General features: G+C 44.9%; 2 protein-coding genes and 1 pseudogene across 2 annotated transcripts; 2 read left to right on the plus strand and 1 right to left on the minus strand.

Moving 5' to 3' along the window:
- Window positions 1-1,537: 1,537 nt before the first annotated feature.
- On the plus strand, window positions 1,538-4,699 carry LOC111963874 (beta-crystallin B1). Its single transcript, XM_023987436.2, has 6 exons — window positions 1,538-1,609; window positions 2,242-2,383; window positions 2,935-3,053; window positions 3,329-3,461; window positions 3,738-3,880; window positions 4,306-4,699. Exons 2-6 carry the CDS (start codon window positions 2,261-2,263, stop codon window positions 4,481-4,483), a joined length of 696 nt encoding a protein of 231 aa, XP_023843204.1. The 5' UTR covers window positions 1,538-1,609; window positions 2,242-2,260; the 3' UTR covers window positions 4,484-4,699.
- Window positions 4,700-5,680: 981 nt separating this feature from the next.
- On the plus strand, window positions 5,681-9,423 carry LOC111963875 (short-chain specific acyl-CoA dehydrogenase, mitochondrial-like). The gene is made up of 10 exons (XM_070443544.1): window positions 5,681-5,764; window positions 6,830-6,990; window positions 7,324-7,486; window positions 7,682-7,780; window positions 7,947-8,098; window positions 8,311-8,481; window positions 8,562-8,699; window positions 8,803-8,898; window positions 8,980-9,036; window positions 9,180-9,423. Exons 1-10 carry the CDS (start codon window positions 5,737-5,739, stop codon window positions 9,330-9,332), a joined length of 1,218 nt encoding a protein of 405 aa, XP_070299645.1. The 5' UTR covers window positions 5,681-5,736; the 3' UTR covers window positions 9,333-9,423.
- A 1,501-nt stretch (window positions 9,424-10,924) lies between these two features.
- LOC111964483 (jeltraxin-like) lies at window positions 10,925-14,079 on the minus strand (annotated as a pseudogene).
- Window positions 14,080-16,130: the final 2,051 nt, after the last annotated feature.

Raw genomic sequence — 16,130 nt, forward strand, 5'->3', positions numbered from 1 at the left:
CAGCTGTAATGACAATCACTACTAAGGGCATTAATGACTCCAAAACTAGCTGGTTGAGTTAAGGTTGTTCAGAGTAAGGGTGGTGAGTAGAGGGTTTGTTGAGTAAGGGTTGGTTGAGTAAGGGTTGGATTGAGTAAGGTGGTGAGTAAGGGTTGGTTGAGTAAGGTTTGGTTTGAGTAAAGGTTGGTTGAGTAAAGGTTGGTAGAGTAAGGTTTGGTTGAGTAAAGGTTGCGTATAGTAAGGGTTGGTAAGCGTAAGGTTAGTAGGAGTAAGGTTGGTAGAGTAAAGGTTGGTATAGTAAGGCGTTGGGTATAGTTAAAAGGTTGGTTGAGTAGAAGGTTGGTTGAGTACGGTAGGTAGGTAAGGTTGGTTGAGTAAAGGTTGGTAGCGTACGGGTAGGGGTATGTAAGTTTGTAGGTAAGGTTAGTAGAGTAAGGGTTGGTATAGTAAAGGTTGGTAGAGTAAAGGGTTGGTGTGAGTAAAGTTGGTTGAGTAAGGGTGTAGAGTAAGGGTTATAGAGTAAGGTTGTAGAGTAAAGGTTGGTAGAGTAAGGAAGCTTCGTGATATGAGAACCGACTATAGGGCATATCGACTCCAAGCTACTGGGGGGGTGAGTTAAGGGTTAGCTTAGAGTAAGCGTGTAGTAGAGTAAGGGTTGGCTTGAGTAAGGTTGGTTGAGTAAGGGTTGGTGAGTAAGGTGGTTGATAAAGCTTGTTGAGTAAGGTTGGGTTGAGTAAAAAGGTTGGTAGTAGAACGTGGTCAGTGAGTAAGGTTGGCTTGATAAAGGGTCGGTTGATACAGGTAGTAAGAGGGTTGGTTGAGTAAGGTTCAGTTAGATAAAGTTGGTAGAGACATGGAAAAGGTTGTAGATAAAGGGTTGGTATAGTAAAGGTTGGTTGAGTAAAGGTTGGTTGATATCAGTAGTGAGTAAAGGGTTTGGTACAAAGTTGAGTAAGTGGTAGGTAGGTTTGATAGTAAAGGTTGGTAGAGTAAGGGTTGGTAGAGTAAGGGTTGTAGAGTAAAGTTGTTATAGTAGTATTGATTGCTCTCAACTAACCAGATGAAGAAGAAGATCACACAAAAAATCAGTCCGGACAAAACGTACGTGAATGGAAATAAATTGCAATCCCACCTTTTCTTCATCAACTTTTCCCACTTCAAAATAAAATCGCTATGTCATTTGAATCATAAGTCTTTCTCTTTTCAAAACTAAGCTAAGTGCTGGTGCAGTTTCACCTGTTAGAGTTAGAGAAAGATACAGAGAGAGATTGTGTGTGTGTGTGTGTTAACTCCTTACACCCTCCAGGTCTATGCATTCCTGTGCACTATATGCTACTGTAGCTTACAGGCTCAGCGCACTAACAGAGGGGAAAGTGCCATTGTCAGGGCTTTCCATTGACAGTAAAGTGCTTACAGGCAGATGGGGGTTCTGGTTGTTGCGATGGCCCAGGGGGCTTTGGTCCAGAACAACTCTGATGACGCTGGTGTTTCTATTGTCCACCGAGCCCTTGCGTTCAGCCTTTGCCAGGGTATAAAAGCTAGGGTTCTGCGCTGAGATGGCCAGCACGATCCAGCCTACCCCACACGGCACAGCAAGCTGTACACGCAGGTAAGGACACACCCCACACAAACTGAAAACAGCAGTCGATCCACAGCAGCAAACAGCACACAGGGGCCCACTCCTCTCAGCCTACCATTCCCGGGTGTGTCACCCCCAGGCGGGGCCGTAGGCCCTAACAGAGGCCCAGGCCTCAGGGCCTACATGAGGCACTCAGACCCCAGGCTGGATTGGTACAATGGATGGTTATTTTCTCCTTGGAGATTCTGATCCATCCTATGGAAGTGTTTGGCCGCTGTTTCCTGCCTCAGTTAGTTACAAAACTAAGAAATAGTAACACATACACAAACAACACACATTCACTCTGTAGTGAGAACATAGATGCCACACCTTTACCTGATCTGTGTTTTGATTCTTTTTTTCCCGCTCCCTGTCCCTCTTTCTCTCAATCGATCTCTCTACCTCCCACACCATTCTCCCTTTCCCTTTCTTTACTTGCATCCATCCTCCTCTCTCTCGCCCTCTTTCCCTTCTTCCTCTCTTTTACTCTCTCTGAACTGCTCCATCTTCTTTCCTCTGACATTCCTCTCCTCTCCCTGTCCTCTCTCCATTCTCCCTCCCTCTACCCCTTATCCCCCTCTCCCTCCACCCTTTCCTTCTCCTTCCATCCATCCCTCCGTCAGAATCTCCTGATCCCTCACCATGTCTCAGACCGCCAAGTCCGCCTCCAGCCAGGGCACTGATGTCAAGGACAAGGGAGCCCCTGCCCCCGCTGCCACTAGCAAGGCCACTAAGACCGGAGAACCCAGCGTCGGAAACTTCAGAGTGAGTCGACACATTAAAAATACTCACAACCCACTTGGCACAGGAGCTGGATTCAAATTGTAACTGCAGTAAAAAAAAAGAGAGTAATGTCCACCCATTGTGTGGGAGCAGCAAACAGTTTAAAGTTAGCCATTCTCTTTGAACTTTTATCTGAGCTGGGTGAATTGACTATGGATAGAACACTATACAGGGCGTTTGTTGTGGTTGGTAAATGTTGCTACTTAAGTCGGCGGGTCTTAAGATGACCCCAGAGATCTTGCAGCCTTCGCAGCAGTGCAGGTGGCTTTGGGTTTAGTGGAAGGAAGCTTCTGTACAGGTAGTCCGAGCCATGAMGAACGTCAGAGCTTTCTAACTGATTGATAAACTGAATGACACRAACGGGCTCTGAGACCTAGTTACATACCTGCAGTAGTAAAAGGCACCAAATTCGTTCGAGTTCTATGGCAAAAGGGTCAACACAGAATACAACATTTGTGGAAGAAGGAGAGTATCTCACCTTTGACCTCTTCCATTGACAATGGCATCTAACCTCTGACCACTGCCCCCTGTAGATCATGCTGTTCGACCAGGAGAACTTCCAGGGCAGAATGATGGAGATCCAGAACGAGTGCATGAACGTGTGTGAACGCGGCATGGACAGAGTGCGCAGTATCATCGTTGAGTGCGGCCCGTAAGTGGACACACACACCTACAGGGCAAGATTACACACACACACACACATACACACCTACAGGACACAATCACACACAAAGCWATCAACTCTACATGCTAGTCCAACACACAGGAAGACAAACTCACTGAGCTCAAACATTTGAGCCCAAACACTGATGCTGTCATTTTTCGTGGCCCTTCACGCTCATTCCATTTTGACCCGTCTTCTAATCCCTCTCCCCCCTCCCCCTTGTCCCCGGCGGCCCCCCCCTCCCGGCGGCCCCCCCTCTCCAGCTTTGTTGCCTTTGAGCAGACTAACTTCCGTGGGGAGATGTTTATCCTGGAGAAGGGAGAGTACCCTCGCTGGGATACCTGGAGCAACTCTTACCGTAGCGACTGCCTCATGTCCCTCAGGCCCATCCGCATGGTGAGGAACACACGCATTCCAAAACACACACACACACACACACACACACACGGTCACATTTTCCAATGTACTCTCTCCCACACACATTCCAAACATGACAGTGACGAATGAGTTCGCCGGAGCGAAAACAGCTGATGACCAGGGCTAATACAGTAGCTAGTGAAGAGACCCTCCAACCTTTTCCCTGACACTCTCTCTCCTTCCTTCCCCCCTCTTCCCCATCCCTCTCTCCTTCCCTCCCCCCTCTTCCCCATCCCTCTCTCCTTCCCTCCACAGGACAGCCTGGAGCACAAGATCTGTCTGTTTGAGCTCTCCGACTTCAAGGGCAATAAGATGGAGATCCAGGAGGATGACGTGCCCACCCTCTGGGCGCACGGCTTCACCGACAGAGTGGGCAGCGTGAGGGTGCCCGGTGGAGTGTGAGTGTACACACACACACACTCAACCACACACACTCGTACTTACGCACACACACCAGAAATCTATTTTTATGGATACTGGGACTGCAAAATCCTCACCTATATCGAAGATAAAAACCCACATCTGTAGGAGAAGCAAGAACTAGAGCAGCAATACATTAGCAGTATAGTGATCTATGTGTGGCCCAGAGCCTGAGGCAGAGTTGCAGGTTCCTGCCTAGTGACAACATGAGGCCTTGTGGGAAGTGTCACTGTATAAAGTGAAGTGTTCAGGCAGCCACAGGGAGGAGGGCTGGGTTGTGTTTAAGTGAAAACACAGAACTCCAATGTGACTCATGTTGTCTCTAAAAACAGCCTAAAAATGACTATCAATCTAAATGTAACAAAACATTACCTTCTCTCCTTTCCTTTCCTTCTCTCTCCAGGTGGGTGGGTTACCAGTACCCCGGATACAGAGGCTACCAGTACCTATTTGAGTGTGGTGACTACAGACACTACAACGAGTTCTGTGCCTTYCAGCCTCAGATCCAGTCCATGCGTCGCGTCAGGGACATGCAGTTCCACCAGCGTGGTTGCTTCAACCTCACCTCCGCCAGCAAGTGAGCGACCTCTGGTGGATGCACGTTGTAACTGCAGCCATCCAGCCCTCTCTCACTCAACCCGCGCATCGGGCGCTTTTTATTTCTCCAATCCTATTCCTTCTTTCCTTCCCTTCACCACTCCATCCTAAAGGGATGGAACGGCAGCATCGTACCGACCGGAACAACCTAAATGACTTTTTATGATGCCAAATAATAAACATGTTTTGAAAAACTTGAATTCCTTTCGCCCTGGACTACTTTATTCAAAGCCTTGTGTTCACTGTGACAACATTTTGTGACAACATTGTTTGCTTCATTGTCCTTTTCTCTCTGTTTGATATTCATTTTCTTTCTCTCTCTTCCCTTTTGTCCGTCCAACTGTATTCTCCCTATTTGTCTTCCTTCTGTYCTTCTCTCTTCCATCTGTCCTGTTGGACTGAGAAAGGACCATCTGATTAGTGAGGGGTTAAAGGTTGAACACAGCCCCTCTCACCCGCTGACAGACAGTCTCGGCCTCTCAGTTGTAAATTGAACAGTGGAAATGATTATTACCTAACAATGAGCATGCATGCAGATAAAGCTTGTATAACGTTAATCAACGTCACCTTGACTGGGCTCCCGAGTGGTCTAGCGGTCTCAGTGCTAGAGATGACACTACAGACCCTGGTTCGATTCCAGGCTGTATCACAACCGACCGTGATTGGGAGTCCCATAGGGCGGTGCACAATTGGCCCAGCGTCGTTAGGTTTTGGCCGGGGTAGGCCGTCATTGTAAATAAGAATTTGTTCTTAACTGACTTGCCTAGTTAAATAAAGGTTACATAAAAAATRTAAAACATGTCTGAAGGTTCCGAGAGCCCACGTTCTCCTCCATAACCGTTGCTAAGTCATAATTGACGCTTCCGCGTTGTGCTGTCCCGATCGTTTTCAAAACCTATGAAGATATACAGTAAGTGAAAGCAGTTCTTCAATTTGTTGAAACCACAACAATAAAGTCTTGGATACACATCATGCTAATCAATAAAAACGTTTGTTAAATTTGCTGCTGTGTTTTGCTTGTTTACAGCGCCGGTTCATTTCATAGGGAATTTGTCCGAGGCGCTCGATTGTAATCACCAACATGTTATACTTGTCTGAATTCTATATCGCTATGCGTCTGGTCTGCTTAGTTCATTGACTGTATATGAACCAGAACAAAAAATAGGGAGTGGGATGTCTCGCTTCCTCTTCCGTCTCTTCCTCTATGATTGCACAAGCAGCAAACTGAGCAGTCAACATGACAGCACTTTTCAAAGCTAGAAAAGGTCAGTATACAATCAATACACRAACTATTGACGTGCTCATTTGTCTCTCAAACACAACGGGGTTTTTGTACTTGCTTTATTAGTGTGTTGATCCTTCGAAAATACAATTGACTTGGGACAGTCATTTGCCGGGGTGCTAAGATTTGTTKAACTAAGCTCATTGGTCTATCTGTGCTAACGTTAGTACTGAGCTAACACCTGCGAAGTCACGACAGCTTATTGAGTGTTTAGTTAGCTTCTAAGCCATCTCTAAAATAAACCCAGTTATGCATTGCTAGAATGCTGCCTTTATAGTGGCGGTCAATAATAACTACCAAGGCAACTTCAATGGGGTTAATGATCGCAGCCGTAACGTAAGCATCATTGACATTGTTTATCATTCACAGAAACCCTGTTTGCGCTGGCTGCTTGGGTGGCTATGTCGCTAATACACGTTATTGGCATTGTACCGTAGGGAATCTATTCACATGTCTAGCTTTCTGGTGTCACCTCAAGTCTTCACTCGAGCAGGCGCGTTCTCAATGGGACAGGTTAAGAACGCGGTGGACGGATGATGACCTTTAAAAATATATCTAAATCGATCTAACCGGTTATGAAGATTTTCTCCATTATTTAGATCCTGTATGGGTTCAGTATATCACATGATATATTCTTGAGGGAATTTGCAGAGGTAAATGACTGTTCAGTAGCAAGTGACTATTCTTTGTAGTTTGCACACAGCCTACATCCATCCGTCAAACCTTAGATTAAGAGAGCAAGGGCCTCAATCAGGGTTGCTATATAATAACTTCATCATCGGTAGGTCCTTTTCATGTCCAGTGTTCAACCTTTACCCCAGAGGCAGAGAGTTGTGAGTGGGTGGGTTGGGGTCATTTATAATCATTGGTTGGGTGTCACACAGAATCGACCTGGACAGTTGGATTCACACAGGTGTAATGTAACACTGATAACTCTGTCTAACAATAGTGTCACGGTGTTGTAAATTCATGCTAGGCATGAGCAGGTCCTACAGTACTAAAGCATCTCTCTCTCTCTCTCCTATCTCACCCCCCACCCCCCCTTCAGCCCTTGGCCTGTGTGTCAGTGGCTGTAGATCTCTGTCCTCGCTAGCTGAGCTACCAGAGATGCATCAGATGATGAGACAGACCTGTAGAGACTATGCAGACAGAGAACTGGCTCCTATAGCGGGCAAACTAGACAAGGAGCACCTCTTTCCCGCCCAACAGGTACACACTCACACCACTAAACAGTAGGTACACATATACACACACACACACACTCTCTAACACAGTGGTATTCCAACTTTTTCAGCAGGGACCCCCAACTCTAATGACACAACAAATACCCCAAAATTCATTACATTTTCATCTCTCTTATCAAAATGACAATAAACTAATACATACATATACTCAACATTTTTATTTGTCCAAATATCTTTCTCAAAAACATTTGTATATTGTCCCATGTTATAATCTGTACTCATAATTGTTTGTCCCCCCCCAATTTTTGTTGTTGTTGAATACCACGGGTCTAATGCATCCACCTGTGTGTTTCTACAGGTGCGAGAGCTGGGTGCTATGGGGGTGATGGCTGTCGAGGTTCCTGAGGAGCTGGGAGGAGCAGGAATGGACTACCTGGCCTACTCTCTGGCCGTGGAGGAGATCAGTAGGGGATGCGGCAGCACTGGATGTGTGGTCTCTGTCAACAACGTACGTGTTGTGTGTGAAAGAGACTGTGTTTTATCTTTGCACTGATACTAAAGTTGTGTGTGTGTGTGTTGTGTGTGTTGGTGTGTGTGTGTGTTGTGTGTGTGTGTGTGTGTGTGTGTGTGTGTGTGTGTGTGTGGTGTGTGTGTGTTGTGTGTGTGTGTTGTGTGTGTGGTGTGTGTGTGGTGTGTGCTAGTCTTTGTAAGCATAGGGCCGATATTGAAGTTTGGAACACAGGAGCAGAAGGATCAGTGGATCACCCCTTTCACAACCGGAGAGAAAGTTGGCTGCTTCGCTCTGAGTGAACCAGGTACACACACAYACACACACACACCTTTSCCCCAGAACCCTCCACTCACTTCTACGCTCCAGCCTGGGGAAATGGGTGGTTGTTCATTGTTGACGTCTCTTCTATCCTCTCCTTCGCTCTCTCTCTCTTCTCTCTCCTCTCTCTCTCTCTCTCTCTCTCTGTGTAGGTAATGGTAGTGATGCAGGGGCAGCGTCTACATTAGCCAGACAGGAGGGAGGGGAGTGGGTACTGAACGGGACTAAAGCCTGGATCAGCAACTGCTGGGATGCCTCAGCTACTGTGGTATTCGCTACCACCGACAAGTCACTCAAACACAAGGTTAGATACACCGTTGATGGACTCAAGCCATGGTTACACCCCTCTAGTCCTTCTCCCTCTCCCCCCTCTATCTCTCYCTATCAATATTTTATTACTTCATCAATGTAACTCATACTTGCAATTCATCTTGTTGCTGCTATTTGTGGGTCCGACAACAAAAATCCTTCTCCCTTCCCTCCCTCAGTGTATATATTCCCTCCCTCCCTCTGTAGGGTATCAGTGCATTCCTGGTGCCCATGCCTCACCCTGGCCTTTCCCTGGGGAAGAAGGAGGACAAGCTGGGCATCAGAGCAACCTCCACGGCGAACCTCATCATGGAGGACTGTAGGATACCCCTGGGAAACATGCTGGGGCCACGAGGGTCTGGCTTCAAGATAGCCATGGTGGGATTGTAGGGTGGGGTGGGGGTGTACGTCTTGTGGTCCATCTCTGTGCGTGTGTACTGATCCGCTCTCTCCCACAGCAAACCCTGGACGGTGGGCGTATTGGTATAGCTTCCCAGGCTCTGGGTATTGCTCAGGCTGCTCTGGACTGTGCTGCGGACTACGCTCACAAACGCACCGCCTTTGGAGCTCCCATTGGCAAGCTGCAGGCCGTACAGGTATGCGTGTGTTAAAGTTTGTGTTTGAATGTTAAGGTGTGTAAGTGTCTGTTATCAAAGGGGTGCGTGTGTGTGTGTGTGTGTGTGTCTCTCAATGTTTCAGTTCAAGCTGGCGGACATGGCTGTAGCTGTTGAAAGCGCTCGTCTCCTCACCTGGAAGGCTGCAATGCTAAAAGACGCCAAGAAACCCTTCACCAAGGTACACACACACACAACACACACGCACCGTCCTCTCTGTCACACTACGTAACGTTGTACTTCCTCCTTCATGTCCCCACAGGAAGCGGCGATGGCCAAACTATCGGCGTCGGAGGCCGCTACCTTCTGCGGCCATCAGGTACGCATCGCAGAGCCCGCGATGTCATGTTTGCTAGAAGTAGTGCCAGACTCRATGAATCAATAGCGGATTTGACAGAATTCACGGGAAATCTCGGATTGCTAAACCCTTCTAATGTTCTTTACCTTCTGCGGAACTGAAAGTCGATCCAGGTTCTTGGGGGAATGGGTTACGTGACGGACATGCCAGCAGAGAGGCACTACCGCGACGCGCGAATCACTGAGATCTACGAGGGCACCAGTGAGATCCAGAGACTGGTGATAGCCGGCCAGCTGCTGAAGGAGTATGTGCCATAGAGACTCGCGGCCTGCGCCACGAATGGCAGTCTATTCGCTACATAGTGCACTATTTATGGACAGACCCCAATGGTCAAAAGTGGTACACTGTATAGGGAATAGGGTGCAATTTCAAATTGGCCCATAACAGCCACGACACCCAGGACTGCGTTCAGGACTGCAGTGTTCAACAGTGTTGCACAGTGTCATCAGCGCCAGTCAGCTACTGAACTGAAGGAATGTCAGACATGGAGACAGACTCGCACAGCTCTGGGTAGAAGTTGCCCTTAACCACAGATCTAGGATCAGATTGCCAAACTAATGCCCAAATCCTAACCTCAACTGTTATGGAGAGAATATTTGTCCCTGGACCAGTGGATAGAGGCACCTTGTACCTACCACTCCAAAGGGACAAGACCAGGCCTGCATTCAGGACTGCGGTGTTCAGCAATGTTGTGAAACACTGCAACATGCATCCCACCTTACTTCAACTTTGTAACGATTACAAAACAATCCAAGACTGTTTCCGGTTTGAAGCCATTTGTAACTGTCGATATCAACATGGAGATATATATCAACCTTTCTGCCTTCACTTCATAATATTATCTGCTKTAAACTGATGGTGTCTGGTAATATAAGCTAGTAGACTCGCAGTTCTCATTGTGACCCTGTCTGTGAGGTGCAGTGCCTACTAGAGCCACAGGAGGGGAGTGTAGAGTTTGGACTGCCCTGTCCTGCCTTCACCTGCACTTCAAACAACGAGGGAAATCACAACAACGTTTGAACACTTGTAACATGCATCCCTCCTTATTCTCTGCCTTGTAAATATTCACTGATCTAAAAGAGTTCTGTAGTCATWAACATACTGTAGTTGSCTAACGTCGTACCCAGGCTAGGCTGGTGGATGAGACTAGTAGTTAGCCTCCACCATGCTGGAATAGGATCAATAATTACTTCAAGCAGGGGGGGTAGAGATGCATTTTGAAGTAATTAGACAGGGTCACACACACCTTTAGTGTTCCTGTCGGTGCCTGGTCTGATGCTGCTCTCCAGGCTGCACATAACCAAACATGTGTTTATGGAACTGCGACGACTGGGAAGTAGTTTAATGGTTTATCATGTTTTTGTCTCTATGGCCGTCAGTTTTTAGGGTTATTGAATGTTAATGAATTCATCTCAGTATCGATATAAAAGAGTGATCTGTTCAGATGAAACTGTAAATGCCACMGCTAGAGAATCTGTTTCTGTCTGAGTTTCAGAGATCTAAATGATTGCTATGTTTTACGATGATGCCCTACACAGCCCAAGCTTGTGCTTCAACATAAACTGCTGTTGTTCATATTTTATCATAATTGATGGTACATGATGAAATAAAAAGACATATTTTCATGTTAAATAGTGACGCTCTGAGGCTGTTTTGTGACATGGCAACATGTCATTATTAACAGGTGGCCGGTGGCACCTGAATTGGGGAGGACAGGCAGGGACAGAATGAAGAAAATGGTATCGAACACACGCCATTCTTAAGAGCCGTCCTCCCATCAGCAGCCTCCTTTGCTAAAGGGCCGGTTTCACAGACCCAGGTTAAGACTAGTGTAACACAATCACACACATTTTCTCTCATCAATTGCTTTTAATTTGCCATGCACTTAATTTGAACAATCATTTAAATCATGTAGCTGTCATTTAACTCTTAACAATCATTTTAATCAACAGCCAGATTAGGATTTAATTTGACTCCATCAGAACAGACATGGGAAATCAGTTAGAATCAGAATTTTGTAATGTAGCAGATCCAGGGCCCAGTTTCAAGATCGCGATGGAATTTATGCTTAGGAGTGTTTTAACAATGCATTTCTCCTCCATCAGCCGAAGATGTAACGTGCGTTTCCCAAAACATCACGCAAAGAGAACGTTCGCTAAGTGTGTYGTTGAGGCATGTGCCGATACTGATAGGATCGAAAGAGACCGCGCTGCTCTCGGGAAGTTGAATCACCTTTCTCCAGTGAAATCTTACCTTAACATTAGAATTATTCCACAATACTGATGACGGATCAGCTACTAAAAAGATATCACTTATGGCAGCAACTATTGAGTCGGGTTATTCTAATGATTACCCTATAATGCAACAAATCAAGATTTGGCACATCATTGCGCACATGTTGATACACATCATGAAAAATATTGAGGCAAAATTACAGACAGTAGCATACAATTAGCAAAGTAGAACTCAATTGAATGAACAWGACATCTACTTCAATATTATTGAGTTATATAGGCCTATGTCGCCTATACTGTAGTCTAATTATCTTTTTAATGCAGTCATTAAGTGATTCAYAAGTATCAACCAAGGAGCATCAATAGGACATAAGGTACATCTTCTAATCTAAAGTATGGGTTAGTGGCAATCAGTGGCGACCTGTCATTCAGTGCAGGTGGGGCTGTTTTGAGCCCAACATTTTTAGCAAAAAAAATAAATACAGACTTGCCTGTTTTGCATGTTATTTTGGCATTAATACGTGTCACATAGCAGTTTGGAAACAATGTAAAACAAATATATCATAGATATGTACACTGTAGCTAAGAAAGTAGTACTAAGTGGTTGTTGTGTAGTAAGATGTTAGTAGCCCATGTGCCTCACTCTAATAATTTGGTCTATTTACCCCTCTTAATTTCACCTACTGTTCTGACTTGGTGGTGCTCATGTAGTCTATAACCTGTTTTAGAGAAATGTAATCATTGAATATTGTAAGCTAGTGTAAGCTTTCATTGTCTGCTTATATGCCCCCTTTATCTGTCCTATCGTTCTGACTTGGTGTACAGGGAAAACACTGTAAGAATGGCCCATGTTCTGAATTCTGTCGCTGTACATTTCAAAAGTGCTAAAATAGTTATATTGACTACATCCATCCTAGCTCTCCATTGTCTTAATCAAAATTACGGATTGCCTCTGATCTGCTTATATAGGCCGTTTGTGGGCACCGTTTGTCACCGTTATAGTGCAATTAATGTATTGTTTAGTGTTGTGTTGTGGATTTGCTGGCATGCATCCCACTTTTGTTATTTTTTGCCCCAAGATTTACAAGTTAAAATCGCCAGTGGTGGCAATCACTACTCTCCCCTACAGCCATGCCCTCTGTCTYTGCTCTGCATTCTCACTCTTCCTCCATTCAAACTTTCTCTTTGTCTTCCTTTTCATTGGTCCTGGGCGCTGGTCGTGGCCTCTGATAGACTGATGGTCAGAGTTATAAGTGTTTTTCTCCAGAAAGATCTCTCCATTGGTGGAGTAGATGGCCTTGGACCAGGTCAGCACATTACCAGGGCTGTAGGACCAGTAGGACTGCCACCCAGACATGTAGCCCATTATCCATCTTGGGGAGAGGACTCTGTCCCACACTTCCACGTCAGTTACCTGACCCTCAAACTTATACACTTTCAAGACAGGAGGCCCATTGGTCACCTACACACACACACACGCAAAGAAATACAAAGAAAAATATTGCATAATTAGAATACATATCAACTAAAGAAAAACGATAATCTACATTATGCTGAATTACTTCATGAGACTCAGGAGTTTATTGACAACTTTTGAGAGATACTGAAACAATCTCAAGTCATGTTGAGAGGCACTGGGTCAGCAGCGGTGCCTCACCTATCCGCCCCACTCCTCTCCCACATTCTCTCCTCTTACCTGGCCAAACACCCTCTTCCTGACGCTGACAGTCCCGCCTCTCCACACCTGGGCCAGGCCTGTCTTTTTCTCCCAGGTAACACACAGGCTGGTCCAGGGGTATGGCTCTGTGACGCCCATGAGCACCTTATAGGAGCGAAAGTCCTGGGAGGAGGAATAGATGGAGAGGTGGTCCATCCCATAATACCTTTTCAGTAAAAGGTTCCAGTAGTTCCCCTGAGTGAGGCTGAAGAGAGTCAAGTCTTTTCCCTCCTCGGCCATGTAACGCAGACACACAGTCAGAGCAGAGAGAGTGGAGAGGAGGTAGTGTAGGGATACGAGGTGGTGTAGGGATTCAAGGTGGTGGATGAGGAAGGAGAGGGAGAGGAGTAGGGAGAAGGGGAGGGAGAGGAGTAGGGAGAAGGGAGGAAGAGGAAGTAGGGAGAAGGGGAGGGAGAGGAGTAAGGGAGAGGGAGGGAGAGGAGTCGGGAGAAGGGGAGGGAGAGGAGTAGGGAGAGGGCGAGGGAGACATCGCATCTGTGTACATGGTGAGTTCCCCTCTATATGTCACTGTAAACACCTGACCACGCAGGTCTAAGGTGGAGGGGCCTGAGGCAGAGAATAAATCAATCAACAAATCCATCAATCAATCCAATATTATCTGTGTAGCACTACTTTAAAAAGTTATTTGTCACTAAACACTTCAAAGAACCCACACCTAACACAGTATCTGTGTGTGTTTGAATGCGGTACCTGATGGGGTTGTTCGATATCTTGCCCCAGATAGGCCCCACACCGACATCAGCACAAGAACGTTAAGCAGCACCGAAATCATCTTCTTGTGAGCTTCGGCAGTGTGAGAGGATTTAGAGCGGTAAGATCCTTACACCCGTCCTCAACAGCGTGTGCAACAAAAAAAAAGCTCTCTGATAGGTGTAGGTTTCGTTTCCCAGCAAGGTTTACGGAAGAGTTTCGTTTCTGCAATGTCACGCAATTGTCGACGAACCAAACTGACTCGTCTTTTCGGGTTTTTTTTTGTAACAAAACCAGAAATAGAATAATGAGAAATCAAATAATGACAGAAACTTTGTTTTACAATTTTATTTTATTTTAAAATGTTGGTGTTAATTGGAAGTAAACAGACCTCAGAACCCATAAGCTCCACCCATTAGGCGTGGTGAGGCGGTTGTTATTCCACAGGCTGCTGTCAGTAAAAGCTTCATGTTTATTAGTTGAGTGCCCTCAAAATGCTTCAAACTTAACCCYTGGAGAATAAAAAGGTCAATTGTATACATTTGATATTGTATGCCATACTCAAGGTGTTAGGGGACAAAATTAAACTTTGGTTCTAGTGTTATACTTTGTATTCCATGTTGTAAAAAAGCTCCCCACGAACACAGAACACTTCATTTCATGAGGATAGAGATTTACCATTGATGAAATATCTTATTATCGTAAAAGGTTGTATACAAGTCAATGTTAATCCCTAGTCAATAATGGCACCAAATCACCTGTTTGGATTCTTAAATTCAACACGTTTTGTCCAATACCTCAAGAAAGGGTGATCATATTGTTACAACATTTCCAGGGCTGATGTAGAATATAAAAATAAAATGTATGAAATTAAAATGCGATATTATGCAAATTAAGGAACTTAATATGCAAAGTAGGTACTACGGAATACATCATTACAGTAAGTTAACCAAATAGCTACCCGGACTATCTGCATTGACCCTTTTTGCACAAACTTTTTTTGACTCCTCACATGCGCTGCTGCTACTGTTTACTATTTCTCCTGTTAACTAGTCACTTTATTCCTAGTTATATGTACATATCTACCTCAATTACCCCGTACCCCTGCACCTCGACTCGGTACTGGTACTCCGTGTATACAGCCAAGTTATCGTTAAACATTGTGTATTTATTATTACTTTTATTATTACGTGTTTTTACTTTTCTATTATTTATCTACTTTCTTTCTCTCTGCATTGTTGGGAAGGGACCGTAAGTAAGCATTTCACTGTTGGTCTACACCTGTTGTTTAAAAGCATGTGACGAATACAATTTTATTTGATAATTTAAGCCCAATAATTTAAGTTAGGATTGTCATATTATTAACGAATCTTCATGCAAAACTGAGTTTGTAACAATTTATGAAATTATAATACAACTTTGTATACTGCTTTATGCAAGTTAGATACTTAATATTCTAATTTGTCTGTACATTAATTTAAAAAATACAGCATGTTAAGCCCATTAATTTAAAGTAAGGTTGTCATATTGTTAACATATATTGATGAGTAAGGTGCCGCCAGTGTTGTAGTACTCGAATCCCGTCTCGAGACAGTCAATATGGTCTTGTCTCGGTGTTGAATACATTTGTACTCTGTCCTGACTCGGTCTCAGACAGAGAGGACTGGTCATTTCTTCCCGAGACCAGCAGAGACCAGCAGAGTAAAAAACTCACAATTATCAGCTTCCATTCAGTCAGCGCATAAAACCGCTTTGCCAGGCCAAATATATACACTCCTTTGTTGAAACATTAATACAGTATATTAACATTCTTAATATCTATTATTGACATGTTGGCGAACCTAATGGTCAGACCTTCAGTGTGTGACAGGTTCGTGATTATGAAAGGACAGTAACCGTAATGCACTTTTTGTAAAACGCAAAGGGCCAGTGGTGTAGTGGAGGGTATACGCAGGTATAAGCCGTATGTACATTTTTTCCAGTGGGCATTGCGTATACTCCTTAATCCCTACTGATGCGTATCAAAGTAATGTAGCGGAGTTATATGAATTATCAAGTATGTAGTACAATAGAGAAATCATGCACAAAGTAGCCTACATAATCGGAAAGTACGTGAAATATATTCACATGCGCGCCGCACACAGCCTAGTTTCAGCGGAATATAATCTGCAGACAGTAAGAGTGTGCAGCTCTCGACTGGTTTTAGCATGGAGACATGGATGGGTCTGGGTGGACAGAGGCCCACCCACTGGGAAGCCAGGCCCTGACAGCTCCACCCAATTAGATTGTTGTGGACTTAGACCATCACATTTTTGTATTTTTTTTTCAATTAAAAAAAGTGTTATTTTGAGAGTGAAAATCTGACAAATCTAGAGGAAAACTCATAAGAAGCA

This window comes from Salvelinus sp. IW2-2015, linkage group LG5 (assembly GCF_002910315.2).
Source record: "Salvelinus sp. IW2-2015 linkage group LG5, ASM291031v2, whole genome shotgun sequence".
NCBI classification, from domain to species: domain Eukaryota; kingdom Metazoa; phylum Chordata; class Actinopteri; order Salmoniformes; family Salmonidae; genus Salvelinus; species Salvelinus sp. IW2-2015.